Source organism: Cervus elaphus, chromosome 9, assembly GCF_910594005.1.
Source record: "Cervus elaphus chromosome 9, mCerEla1.1, whole genome shotgun sequence".
NCBI classification, from domain to species: domain Eukaryota; kingdom Metazoa; phylum Chordata; class Mammalia; order Artiodactyla; family Cervidae; genus Cervus; species Cervus elaphus.
The window spans coordinates 41,945,515-41,959,250 of NC_057823.1; the positions used below are offsets into that span (position 1 = coordinate 41,945,515).

The 13,736-nt window shown below is 48.3% G+C and overlaps 1 protein-coding gene and 2 non-coding genes across 6 annotated transcripts; 1 reads left to right on the forward strand and 2 right to left on the reverse strand.

Moving 5' to 3' along the window:
* Positions 1 to 684: 684 nt before the first annotated feature.
* On the reverse strand, positions 685 to 757 carry TRNAK-CUU. The gene has a single exon. It is a non-coding gene; the product is annotated as a tRNA-Lys (tRNA).
* A 376-nt stretch (positions 758 to 1,133) lies between these two features.
* TRNAV-CAC lies at positions 1,134 to 1,206 on the reverse strand. The gene has a single exon. It is a non-coding gene; the product is annotated as a tRNA-Val (tRNA).
* Positions 1,207 to 2,564: 1,358 nt separating this feature from the next.
* TRIM41 (tripartite motif containing 41) lies at positions 2,565 to 13,095 on the forward strand. 4 transcript variants are annotated; one of them, XM_043912471.1, is made up of 7 exons: positions 2,565 to 4,107; positions 7,908 to 8,003; positions 9,948 to 10,211; positions 10,756 to 10,778; positions 10,975 to 11,102; positions 11,513 to 11,694; positions 12,669 to 13,095. In XM_043912471.1, exons 1-7 carry the CDS (start codon positions 3,298 to 3,300, stop codon positions 12,768 to 12,770), a joined length of 1,605 nt encoding a protein of 534 aa, XP_043768406.1. In that variant the 5' UTR covers positions 2,565 to 3,297; the 3' UTR covers positions 12,771 to 13,095. The 4 variants fall into 4 exon arrangements, 3 of the variants coding, with proteins under 3 accessions (XP_043768406.1, XP_043768405.1, XP_043768407.1); XM_043912470.1 differs by having other exon boundaries at positions 9,981 to 10,211; positions 11,513 to 13,095; XM_043912472.1 differs by lacking the exon at positions 12,669 to 13,095 and having other exon boundaries at positions 11,482 to 11,682.
* Positions 13,096 to 13,736: the final 641 nt, after the last annotated feature.

A 13,736-nucleotide genomic window follows, 5' to 3' on the forward strand; every position in this document is an offset into this window, starting at 1 on the left:
CCAAGGGACACATGTTCACTGGTGACTGATTCATGTCAATGTATGGCAAAAACTACAATATTCTAAAGTAATTAGCCTCCAATTAAAGAAAACAACAAAAAAAAATTTTTTTAAGAATTGTAAAGACCTGTTGTAAGCATATCCTCCAACACTGACCAAGTGCCTTTTCCCAGAATAATGTGTTTGATAGGTCATCTGTCTTAGAACTCTATAAATAAAATGTATCATGATTTTAAGATTAAAAGGGGGGGGCATTTTAACATTCCTTTATATGTGGAGGGAATGTGGAGACTAGGATGTGTAGGGCAACATTTCACAATAGATGGACTCAGTATGGAGCTTAAAGAGAATATATTGAACGTGAGGGCTTTAGACTCCGAAATGGGGCCGCGGCTTTAAGAGCGCGGAATACTAACCTCAAAATCACCTGGTAAAGTGGTCGCTAAACAGGGGACCCTGGGGTCATACCGCAGTTTCTGGAGGAGGGTGTCTCATAAACAAGGAATTTGTCGCCGGGTATTCAACCTTCGCCCTGTATTCAACCCTTAGAGCTTGGTACACTCCATCTGTTCTGTAGCCCAGCTACTGGCGATCATCAGCGGGAAGATGGATCCCAGAAGAGTCTCGGTGTGCTGCCCCTACATTGAGATCTCTTTTATTGTCTCATTTTCCAAAAGCAACTCTCGCCCAACGTGGGGCTCGAACCCACGACCCTGAGATTAAGAGTCTCATGCTCTACCGACTGAGCTAGCCGGGCTACAGACAAAAAAACACTTTCTGTCCCAGGAGACCAAAATCCACAAGCAAGGATGCAGATCACCACTAAATAACTACAAAAGTATTATGGAGCTCCTACTGTGCGCCTGGCGAAGGGATCTGAAATCTACACCCCCCTCGACGTGGGACAGCTGGCCATGCAGGCTTCCAAGGGGAAGAGCAAGGAGATTAGTTGAGGTACCAGAACCGAATTTCCATTGGAGCACTTAGGTAGAGTATTGCCTGCTACAGTGCCGCTTCACTGCTTGTCTCCGAGGAGCAGAAATACAGGTAAACACAGACACACGTTTTTGATGTGATGGTCTTCACTGTCCAGCACACGAGAGAGGTAGTGACTAGAATTGAAAATTAAAACGTGTTTCCGCCCGGTTTCGAACCGGGGACCTTTCGCGTGTGAGGCGAACGTGATAACCACTACACTACGGAAACGCCCGGAAAGGCTATCTCTCTGATTACTCCCTGAATCTACACATGGTCCCTACTGATCAGGATGAAACAGGACAAGATTCCAAAGGGACATGGGGCTCCCTTTAGCGGCCGTCTGAACCACGTTCAGGTCTTGTGGTCCCATCTATCTGCCACAGTAGCGCTTGCAGCTCCTGGCACGACCTAGTACATAGTTTATGCACGAAGATTCGTAGTTTTGGCGCGTTCCGACCACCACTTTATAAAGCACACGTCCTTTTGGAGTTTCCACAAGAGGCGTGAAACGCCTCGAGATCAGGGTCAATTCTGCGTGCCCAGTTCTGGCATCGCGCGCGCCCCACACTCACTAGGGAGTCCCGTAACTTTCCCCGCTGTTTTTTTAAAAAAATTTTAATTAAGCAAGCTTATGTTTTCTAAAAACATCAAGTATTATTTCTATCGCACAAATAATCCATCTGGCAGAGATGCTCCGGGTACCACAGCAGCGTCTTTACTGATACCGTTCTACATCCTAGCTAGGTTTCTCTTAAGTAAAACCCAACACCGCAAACCCAGTTTGAGCCCCTGCTCTTAGACTGAGACTCCACGAAGACGGACCTCGAAGTATTCTGGGAGCGGAGCACGCGTGGTTCACAGCTCAGAAAGAGTTGAAAGAATCAATAGCACTTGGGTGATGGGAAACAAAATCATTGTTTTTTTTCTTTAAGGCAATACATTGACTTGGTTCAAGTTCAAAAGATACAGAACGACATTTACAGAAAAGTGTTCTAGATAAACTAGTATTCATCCAGAGGTAGACAACAAAGATGATAATGACAGCTAAACCTTGTATCTCACTTACAATGTGCCAGGCAATATTATAACAGTTCTGCACGACAGTAATTTCACTAAACCCTCTGAGATAGGAACTATCTTTATGAATTAGCACAGGACTATAAAGCTATTACATACATTTAACATCCTATCCCCCTCCCTTCTTTACAATTATACTCTACACATTGTTTAGCACCTTGTTTTTTTCATTTCATTTGTACATTTTGGGGAGGATTCCCTTTTTTACATCTGAAGTGTTCCACTGTGTCAATGTGCATTTCATGATTTGCTACTGTTCTTTTACTGATGGCAGTTAAGAAAGTTCATCTAAACGAAGCGACAGTGACCGACGGCACACAAAGTGTGTGGAAATGCCAACTACAGCGGGGAGGATGGGAAGGGTCTCCGGTCCCACCTCACTTCTTCAGACCCCGCCCCCTAGTCAGTCTCCGACGGACTCTCGGAGTCTTCAAACAACAAAGTCCTTCGCCTAGATGGGCCGGAAGTACTTCAGGGTTCTCACCGACACCCGCCCTCCCCATTTCCGGCATCGGCCGTGGGGAGTGCCTGCTGCAGTTCTCCGTGTCCGGTCGGTAGGATGGCGCCGGGCCGATACGGTCATAGCATCGAGAGTAGACGGGCGCCAAGTCCTTCCAAGGTTCCCCGAAGTTTATCCCCAGTGGCGGGCGATGGGGGAGGCCGGGCTTTCAGTTTCGTCTGCGTTCCCCACTCCTTCGCATTACAGAGTCGTACGCTTCCGTCCTTCTAGGCCTCCCTCCCTGTTCCTGAGTGCCTGCTAGAGCGTCGCCTCACCGTTTCCTGTCATCTGGGGGCCCGGGGCGGGGAAGCCGGGGGAGAAAGGGGCGTAGCGAGACCGGGGAGGGAACTCGCGATCTTGGGTGGTTAGCAGCACCGGAAGTGTTAGGGGAAGCCGGAAGTGAGGGGGCGGAGCCAGGAAGTGAGGAGGGGCGGGGGTTTATGAGGAGGCCAAGGGAGCGTTGGGGCAGATTTGCACTCAGGGCCACCTGAGGGACTTGGCGGTATCGCTCAGCTCTGTCCCCTCCCCTTTCAGGGACTCGGTTGTGGTCTGGGAGTAGGGAACTCTATGTGCAGGGGTGTGTTGTCGGGAGGACATTTCTTTGGCTGCGCTGGAGGCGAGGTGTGGAGAGGCAGGGCTGGGGGTGGGGCTGGGTCGTCAGGGAGTCTGAGAGGGAAGACCCCCCCCGCCCCCTGCCCCCCACCACCCATCACCCGTCTATACTGACTGACTGGACACTTAAGATGGCTGCCGTTGCCATGGCACCCAACCCTGTGCAGACCCTTCAGGAGGAGGCGGTGTGCGCCATCTGCCTCGATTACTTCACGGACCCCGTGTCCATCGGCTGCGGGCACAACTTCTGCCGAGTGTGTGTAACCCAGTTGTGGGGAGGGGAGGATGAAGAGGACAGAGAAGAGTTAGACCGGGAGGAAGAGGAGGAGGACGCAGAGGAGGAAGAAGTGGAGGCTGTGGGGGCCGGTGGGGGTTGGGACACCCCCATGCGCGATGAAGACTATGAGGGCGACATGGAGGAGGAGGTCGAGGAGGAAGAAGAGGGTGTGTTCTGGACCAGTGGCATGGGCGGATCCAACTGGGACAACATGGACTACGTGTGGGAGGAGGAGGAGGAGGAGGAAGACCTGGACTACTACTTGGGGGACATGGAGGAGGACCTGAGGGGAGAGGAGGAGGAGGATGAGGAGGAAGTGCTGGAGGAGGACGAGGAAGAGGAGCTAGATCCCGTCACCCCCTTGCCCCCGCCTCCAACTCCGCGGAGGTGCTTCACCTGCCCTCAGTGCCGCAAGAGCTTTCCTAGGCGGAGCTTCCGGCCCAACCTGCAGCTGGCCAACATGGTCCAGGTGATTCGGCAGATGCACCCAACCGCTGGTCGGGGGAGCCGTGGGAACGAGCAGGGCATTTGTCCCAAACACCAAGAAGCCCTGAAGCTCTTCTGCGAGGTGGATGAAGAGGCCATCTGTGTGGTATGTCGAGAATCCAGGAACCACAAACAGCACAGCGTGGTGCCATTGGAGGAGGTGGTGCAGGAGTACAAGGTGAGAGTAGAAGATGGGAGTTTAGTTGGGGTGGAGAAGAAGTAAGAGGAACTGGGGAAAGGAAATGGTGTTTTTCCCGTTCAAAGAGCCTCGTGTACTGTTGAGCTGATTCTCCTTACCTGAGCACTTACTGGCACCAGGATGGTTAGAGTGAGAAGGATCCTGGACACAGAGAAGTAGACACAGTGAAGAAGACCAGGGAAGACTGGCTTCCTCAAAGGAAATCTGGTGATGTCATATCACTGGACTTTGTCTCTTGGGGAAAAGCCACTGCTGTTTTGCACTTCCACTGTCCCTAAGTTATAGAAATGCAAGTGACAAGCCCTTAGGGCTTTACCACCAGTCTTATTTAACTGTGAATGACTCTTCAAAATCTATCCTTGATTAAAACCCCTAGAAATGGAAAGAACTTGCTCAGTCACTCAGTCCTGGCCAACTCTTTGCGACCCCATAGACTGTAGCCTGCCAGCTTCTTCTGTCCATGGAATTTTCCAGGCAAGAATACTGGAGTGGGTTGCCATTTCCTTCTCCAGGAAAGAGCTTGGGCCTCAAATAAAAAAGTGCTCTGAGGAACAGGAGTGTATATTGACTACTAGTATTAGACTCATATGCTCTGCTCTTGTTCTAATGGGTTCCCCACCCACTCCAAGATATGGCTTTGTTTTCCCCTTGAGCAGTTTTGTTGGATCTGAATCATTCTGGTGTACTGGCCAGGACTTCTTACCTTTCCTGGGTATTTAGAAAAGAGGGATAGGCTTTTAAGTCAGAAGATCTGGCCCTTAGTCTCTGAATGTCTTTGAACTTTAATTTCTCCAGAATTAAAAGTTAATATTTACTGAACACTTATGTGTACCCCTGCACTTTTTAATGGACTGTCTCATTTAAAATTGAAAACAACCCTGTGAGTTTGCTACGGTTTGTATCCCCGTTTTACAGATTGGGAAACAGAAGGGAAATGGAACCAGAGAGATGTAAGTAATACACACAGGGCCACACAGTTACTAGTAACTACACCACCCCACCTCCTTTCCTGGCCTATACTGTTTATAACATCACCACTATTTAGAAGTTTGTTGTTTGATTTTTCTGACATGTGACTTTTCTTCTCAAAGTTTCATTCTAGTTTAGTTAATATCTTTTTGGACACAGGTAAAGGAGATTTATGTGTGAGACAGCTGGTAGAAATAACATTTACTGAAGGGGCAGATGGTTTGTAAAAGTTGAACCAGGAGGAGAGGGTAGCTTCTTCTCTGTAGTCTGCACAGAGCTTTTCTGTTTTATGACTTGTGTTTTTGTAATCTTCTCCTGATTTGTACAGTAACTTCATTTGGGTTTTATTATCATTACTGCGGTTTTAGAGTAAGATGTCTAGAGCTTCTCAGCTGGGAGTGGTACATACAGTTAAGATAAACCTACACCCCTTATGACAAGTAACTGTTCCTCCCACAGAGTGATTGTCAAACCTGGCTGATTGTTCCAGTTATTAGTGGAGGTTTTCAGAAGTACAGTGGGCCCTACCATCATCGATTCTGAATCACTGACAGGGAGAGTTATCTTTAGAAAGCCCAGGCTACTATTAGAATCACTGCACTGGTACTACCACCTGCCTTTCAGGCCCTACATTATTAGGGGAGATTGTGAGCTCCTTTTGTCCTTCCCTTTTGTATCCTCTTGGCTTCTAGTTACCTTTACCCATCAGTGTGTAGTCACTTTGTTAACTGAATCCCAGGGTGGCATATCCACAGGGCATTCCATCCCTTCTCCACCCTCTCCTTGCAGAACTCTTCTGAAGAGCTTCTGAAACTGGATTTTAATTTGTGTTAGCCGTAGCTGTTGAATGCCAGCCCAGTAGAGCTCTGCAATTTGAAGAGGCCACTAAACACAAAGTCTGACATTAACTGATCAGTAAATGTAAATACATAAGTTTTATTATGTCCGACTAATTTGAGTCTCCTCTTCTAAATTACAGGGTATTTTACAGGCAGGTAGTTTCTTTTCAGATACATACACTAGCACTAACTTGGCACAGTGTTGTTTTGTAGAAATATTTCTTTATTGAATAGGTAATAATGCACAAATGATATATAAATAAAGCTTCATAAAAGTTAAAGGTTCTTGAAATTTTCTCTTAAATGGTACTTTGTTTGGATTCGTATATGAATTTTTTGTCCATAATTTAGGAAAAGTATTAAATGAGAAATAAAAGCATAAATTTTGAGTTAATAGAGTTGAAATTATTGACCGTACTGGAAAAAAGTAAAAGATAATAGCAAAAGGCAAATTTTTGTGTTGTTTATGCTATTTTTATGTTATGGATTGATTGTAATTTTATTATGATTTTTTTCTTCAACACTTAACCTTGCAATGACTACCTTTTGTGCTCTGGGTCAGTAACCTCTTTAGATCAAGGGTCATTATCAGGTTGTCATTGGCAGCTTAGGCCTGGGTAGGGAATTCTAGATAACATTTAGTACTGATCTTTTGCTCTGTTCCAGACGTTGTGCTAAGCATCATGTCCACAAGGTAAATTCTGTTGTTCCTGGTTCCCTTTTTAAGATGAGGTAACTTGAAGCATGGCTTGCTTCAGGTCACCTGCCTGCATTCAGGTTCAGATCAGAGTCTAGGCTTGAGCTCCTCTTCTACGCTGTATTACCCCCCAAGGAAAAGGTGGCAGAAAGGCAGAAGAAGCAGAAGGCACAAAAAAGGAAGGGGCACAAAAACCAGGCTTATCCATTTTGGTCTTTAAAGCAAAAGATTCTATTACAAATGATTAGAACACAGAGCTTATGTGCATTTTTGCTGCACGAGTTAAAACTTTAGGAGGACAGTGTATTTGTTTTCCATTTAGCAAGTAATTGAGCGGGAGAGAAGCATAGAAATTAAAATAAGTGGGGTCCATGCTCCCATGAGCCTGTGTGTCCTAGGGACAGAACACATGTAAGTGATTACAGTGCAGGGAAGTATTGTAAAGGTGTATTCCTGTTCCTTGGGATCACAGAGGAAGTTGGGGATGGGGAGCATCAGGGGCATGGACAGGTAGCTGGGTTTTAAAGGAAGAATGCCTTGGGCTAAGTGCAGAAGGGCAGTCCCAGACAGAGGGAGTAGCATGGATAAAAGTATGGAATTATGCTCAGGAAAAGACTAGGAGTTTTACGTGACTAAAACTAGAGTCTGTGTTCAGGAGGTATCGGAGGAGAGGCCAGAAATGAAGGTGCAATGAGAGCCTCGTATATTCTAAGTCATGGAGAACTGTAGAAAGATTTTTAGCATAGGCATAAAATTATCAGAAAAGTATTTAGAGTTGAAAATTATGAGGAAGATTGATTATGAGGAGGAAGAGACCATATGTAAGAGCATTCATATGGAAAGACTTTGTGCATTGAGGGGCTCAAGCCATGTTCACACCCAACTCTTGAGTGTGGTGCTATGTAGTCATCAGGATCCTACCTTTATTTATTAATTTGACCAGGCCGAGTGGCATGTAGGATCTTATTTCCCTGACCGGGGACTGAACCTGTGCCCTGTGCAGTGGAAGTGCAGTCTTAACTGCTGGACTGCCAAGGAAGTCCCAGAATCTTAACCTGCAGACTTTGCACATAAGTTCAGGAGGAGGGTTGAAAGCTTTTGTCATCATCTGAAGAGAAGAAAGGGGAGGAAGGGAATTTGATGCTCATTTAATACCTGTAATGGGTATCAGGCTTTGAGCCCAACCCACTGCAGGGAGAATGGGGGGTATGGCCTTTGAGGGCAGGTGCTTCTCCTATCCAAGACCTCTAACCTTCCTTTCTCCATTTCTTTAGGCCAAACTGCAGGGGCATGTGGAACCGCTGAGGAAGCACCTGGAGGCTGTGCAGAAGATGAAGGCCAAGGAGGAGAGGCGGGTGACAGAGTTGAAGGTGAGTGAATGTCCTTGACAGGGCTGACTGGTTCTGTAGTTAGAGCAGGAAAGATGGGCTCTCACAAGTGGTGACTAGATCCTCTGAAGAGGGACAGCCAAGGCCTGGGAGAAAAGTAGACACCTTCTTGGGTGTCTGTGAGGAGAGGGGTCTTAGCAGCTCAAAGAAAGAGTTAGTTGCTCAATTGTATCCGACTCTGTGATCCCACGAACTGTAGCCCAACAGACTCCTCTGTCCATGGAACTCTCCAGGCAAGAATACTGCAGTGGGTTGCCATTCCCTTCTCCAGGGGATCTTCACGACCCAGGGATTGAAACCAGGTCTCCTGCATTGCAGGCAGATTCTTTACCATCTGAGCCACCAGGGAAGCCTTAGCAAATCAAGAGGCATGTGTATTCCTAGGTTCCAAAATGGAATGAGATAGGTTTAGCTTGGAGAGGGCTGGTCCCTGGCTCAAGGTTGCAGAGCAGGTTTACCATCCAGACACTTAACCCTAGACCTGCTGCCCCATACTATCACTCCAGATAACACAGAGGACAGAAGAGGGCAAGGCAAAATTCACATACCAGCTGTCAGAGAAGCTCCAGGTTCCAAGACAGATGTCAGGTGGGGGCAAGACATGAGTGAGAGGAACATGAGTGAAGGAATGTCAGCATTGCAGAGACCTGTTATTTTCTAGTCTGGTGTTTCTCAGCCATTTTTCATTATTGCTTACGCCTCCCCATGGAGTATTTTTAAATATTTTCCCCCTAATTCCATCCCTTTACTCCTGCCTCTTTTTGTAAAGCTGGTAGGCACTGGAATGACCTGGCAATGAGCTTTGGACACCAAGCCAGGGCATCCCTCCTATCTGACGTCTTCCCCCATCTCTCCAGTGCCTGCCATCCTGGCAGGGTGGCTGAGCCTTGCCATTTTGCAGGACCCATACTCATTCATTGCCACCTATACATTAGGGACTTTGTTGCTGGGCAGCTAGTGGTGGAATCTTGATTCTGGGAGTCAGGGAATTTCTTGCTTCTAGCCTGATGCCCAAATTGAGATTTTTGGGCTCCTGGGGTGCAGTGGTGTCAGGAACTGAGTTTCAGTGGGACAGAGAGTGAAACCATTTTCTTCACATACTTGACCAGCCAGGACTTCCCTCCACACTCTGGTCTTTTAACTCTTTTTACATACCCTTAAGAATGTCTCCAGCTTATATCTGGGTGAAAAGTGTGCTGATTTCTGGGGTTGCCCTGCTGAGGCAAATGGGGTGGGAATGGGTAATGGTCTTCTCTCTTTATATATTAACATTATCTACATAATATTTTTGATTTTGCCTCGTGGCCCATAAAGTGTAAAATCTTATCTGACCCTTTATGGAAAGTTTACTTGACATCTGACCTAGAAGGATTGGGTGACTTTCCCACAGTCATTATTGGAATAGCCAGGACCCTGATTTTGTATCTTGATTCCTGAATTTTTTATTTATTTCAAAAACTTCTAAAACAAACAAACAAACAAAAAAAAAATCAAAAAACTTCTCACTAAGCACCTACTCGGTAGTCGGCACTGTTCCAGGGTCTGAGGACCCTGTGGCAACAGAGCTTATAGAGCAGTGGGGAAAGAGGATTTTAAAAAGATACTCCAATGTAAATATAACCTTTCAAATTGAGGTATATGCCATGAAGAGATGATGGTATTTATGTAAGTGACCCTGATTTAGATCTGGAAGAGAGACTTTTCTCAGGAATATTTAAGCTTAGACCTGAAGAGTCAAGTAGCCAAGATGGAGATAAGTGTTGCAGGCAGAGATTGCTGAGCTTGGGACCATTGTGCCAGGAGCATGCTAAACCCAGGAGATGGGGAAGGGGTCAGGGGCTCTTTTCCTTTCAGAATGTAGGGCTCCTTTGCCTTGGATTGAGGGGCAGCAGTTACCAAATTGGAGGTTTGTTTCTGTGTGTTGAGGTGGTATCCACCATCCCCTTTGCATCATCCCAGAGCCAGATGAAGTCAGAGCTGGCAGCTGTGGCCTCAGAATTTGGGCGGCTGACACGGTTTCTGGCCGAAGAGCAGGCAGGGCTAGAGCGGCGCCTCCGAGAGATGCACGAAGCTCAGCTGGGGCGTGCAGGAGCAGCGGCCAGCCGTCTCTCAGAGCAGGCTGCCCAGCTGAGCCGCCTGCTGGCTGAAGCCCAGGAGCGAAGCCAGCAAGGGGGCCTGCGGCTGCTCCAGGTAAGCAATGGCCCCTTCCTTGTCCACCCCCGAGAGCCCTGTATCTGCTGTATCAGGCGGTGCTTACCAAAGACCTGTCCAGAGCTACCTCTCTTCTCATTGGGAGGAACCCACAATGATTTAACTCGAAGAGTGAAAAGGTTTTTTGAGGCTGGAGACAGATTAGTTGATACTGAATGTGGTGTGTGATGATTGTACCTAATGAAAAGAATGACGATTCAGTTTGTAAAAGGATTTTAAGAGTTTGGAAAAGGATTTTTGACATTAACATCTTGAAAAGTAGGATCAAGTCATATTGTGAAAATTCTTTTACTGGGGCTGTAAATTCTGTTGGGCTTACAGCAGGATGAGTTAAATTAGGGATAATGAGTCATATGGGTGATTGAGATGGATGCATGTTTATTGAAGGCCTTGTATATGTTTTCTGACTCACTGTTCAAGTTCAGTTCTTTCTCTGGCTGGAATCAGATGGGGAGAAGGGAACCACCCCTGTGCAGCTGACTCTCTGTTTCTTTCTCCCTCTCCCTCTTTTTGTTATTCCCAGGACATCAAGGAGACTTTCAATAGGTGTGTTCTCACCCTTTATCCTTTGTGACCCAATGGCATCTGGTTCCCCATCCCTGCATCTCTTGGATATCCCGCTCCTCTCCTTCCTTCCCCAGGACCTGAGTTTCTGCCTTCTGGACCCTCTCCTTCCCCTCAGCTTCTGCTCTTCCCTCTGGGAATATCATGGTCCCACCCCCTGCCCGGTCCCCTTCTCCAGGTGTGAAGAGGTACAGCTGCAGCCCCCAGAGGTCTGGTCCCCTGACCCGTGTCAACCCCATAGCCATGACTTCCTGACAGACGCCATCGTGAGGAAAATGAGCCGGATGTTCTGTCAGGCCGCCCGAGGTAGGGAGGTCACCTGTTCGACCTTCCTTTGCCTTTCCTGTCACAGACCGGAGGCTGGGTTCTGAGGGGAAGTGGGCCCTGGGGAAATGGGTGCTGAAATGGGAGGATAAAAGGCAGGCCTACTGGGGCTTCAAGCCAAGAGCAGCTTTTGTTCTAGCCCAGGTGGGTGTTGGGGAGTAAAAGCCAGGACCAGAGGGAAAACCTGTCTGGTGCCCTGAAAACAGTGGGGAAAACAAATGGAGCCCCTAGGAACGTGAGCCGACTCTGTTGGGGCAGGGAGCTGAAGACAGCTGGATGGTGGGGCAAGCTGATGAAGGGGGAGGGTAGCAGGAAAGGCCAAACTTTGGAGTTAGCCACTAACAGGGAACAGTCGTTCCAGCCCTGGCGTATTTGTCCTCCCTCCTCCCAAGTGGACCTGACGCTGGACCCTGACACGGCTCACCCGGCTCTGATGCTGTCTCCCGACCGCCGGGGGGTCCGCCTGGCAGAGAGGCGGCAGGAGGTTGCTGACCATTCCAAGCGCTTCTCGGCCGACTGCTGCGTGCTGGGGGCCCAGGGCTTCCGCTCTGGCCGGCACTACTGGGAGGTAGAGGTGGGTGGGCGGCGGGGCTGGGCGGTGGGTGCTGCCCGTGAATCAACCCATCACAAGGAGAAGGTGGGCTCTGGGGGGTCCTCTGTGGGCAGTGGGGATGCCAGCTCCTCTCGCCATCACCACCGCCGCCGCCGCCTCCACCTGCCCCAGCAGCCCCTGCTCCAGCGGGAAGTGTGGTGTGTGGGCACCAATGGCAAACGCTACCAGGCACAAAGCTCAACGGAGCAGACACTGCTGAGCCCGAGTGAGAAACCGCGGCGGTTTGGCGTGTACCTGGACTATGAGGCTGGGCGCCTGGGCTTCTACAATGCAGAGACTCTGGCTCATGTGCACACCTTTTCGGCTGCCTTCTTGGGCGAGCGTGTCTTCCCTTTCTTCCGGGTGCTCTCCAAGGGCACCCGCATCAAGCTCTGCCCTTGATCAGCCTGCCACCCGCATGGGCCCCTCTGGTTAGCACTAGGGGGGCGGGTGGTGGTGGAAGGTGGCCCATAAGTTTGGGGGCTAAAATGCTCCCGTTCCTGCGTTGCTTCATGCTCCTTTGACCCCAGGCCCCTGCTTCTAGGAGTCTAATACTCTCCTAGCCTCCAGCTCAGCTTTTTCTCACCTACTGGGTCTGTTCAACAGGTCTGCATGGGTCCCTGATGATAACAGCTGCCTGGTGTCCCTTCTGTCTGTCTGCCCAGGGATCTGAGTTTTTCAGTAGGGGATGAAGGGAGGTTGTAATCTCATTACTAAACTTCCCTTTCCCCATTCCTGTTCAACTTTCATGTCAGTTCTGAGGCTGGAGGATTTGGGCAAGACTCATGACAGCCCTCATTCCATTTTCTGATGCAAATTTTAGCTAAGGGATTTGGAAGCTTTTTCGGGGGAGGCAGGCTGGGAAAAGGGTAGAGCTGGATAATCAACAGTCTACTCTCTGGGGGAAGTAGGAAGGATTCTAATTTTCCTTCCATCCCCAATTTCTACCTCCATAGACTGGCCAGAATTTAGCTTCAGTGAGATCTGGAATGGTCGACACGATGGAAACTACATACATCATCCAATTATTTCTTCCCCCCTTCCTTTTTCAGCACTAATCTAGGAGCAAGGCTCCTCCCCCACCCCAATCCCTCAGGTCTTCTCACTGCCAGGCTCCTTCCCTTTTCTGTAAAATCCCCTTGTCAGTTTCCAGCCTCTCTTCATGTGCTTAGTCCCCTCCTTTTGGTGAGCCCTGGAGGGGGGCCTTGGGACAGGGATTTGAATCCCTAGGAGAGCCTTGGGCAGAATCTATTTTTCTAGTAACCCTTTGCCTTCTGTCACTTATCAGCTTTTGTCCTCTGCTTTGATGGCTGAGGTCAATTTTATGCTCCTGGGAGAAAAGGAAGATGGGTTGTGTTGTGGAAATAAAAACTATTTGCTGCTTTTGTGGAGTCCATTCCTTTAGAAGAGTAAGGTGTTGCTAGTGGTAAAGAATCTGCCTGCCAATGCAAAAGAAGCAAGAGATGTGGGTTCAGTTCCTGGGTGGGGAAGATCCCCTGGAGAAGGAAATGACAACCCAGCGACAGGAGCCTGGGGGGCTACAGTCCACAGGGGTTGGAAACCAGAGTTGGACATGACTAGAGTGTGCATACACACACAAAGGAGATGCCACAGAATGGAGGAGTGGTTAATTAGATCTTCTTTGTCAGATGTGATTGTTTCAACAGAGCAAGGTACAAATCCTACCACCCTCCATCTGGATCCTCTGCCTAGCTTTTTATTGGCAGGCTCCTCAGGTCTACTTGAAGATGATCTGCCACTTTTTTCCTACCACTGCTTGAGACTTTGTTTTCCTAATAATCTCTATATACTATGGCCCTCATGCCCAAGACACAGGCACACTACATCTCCAGTCTTTTTATGTATCATATCTAGTTGGGAGTCAAAGAAGTCTCATTGCCATTATGAGTTGGAGGGTATATATACAGGAGACCTTGATGTGCCACACATCTGTCATTTAGCTGCCACCTGAGGAAAAGCCACCATCTCCAGACCATTACACCTAATTTTAAATATCTATGTAA

Coding starts and splice junctions, on each gene's coding strand:
- TRIM41 (XM_043912470.1), top strand. CDS start 3,298: ATGGCTGCCGTTGCCATGGCACCCAACCCTGTGCAGACCCTTCAGGAG. Junction 10,779..10,974: donor ATCAAGGAGACTTTCAATAG/GTGTGTTCTCAC, acceptor CCCCTTCTCCAG/GTGTGAAGAGGTACAGCTGC. Junction 11,103..11,512: donor GTTCTGTCAGGCCGCCCGAG/GTAGGGAGGTCA, acceptor CCTCCTCCCAAG/TGGACCTGACGCTGGACCCT.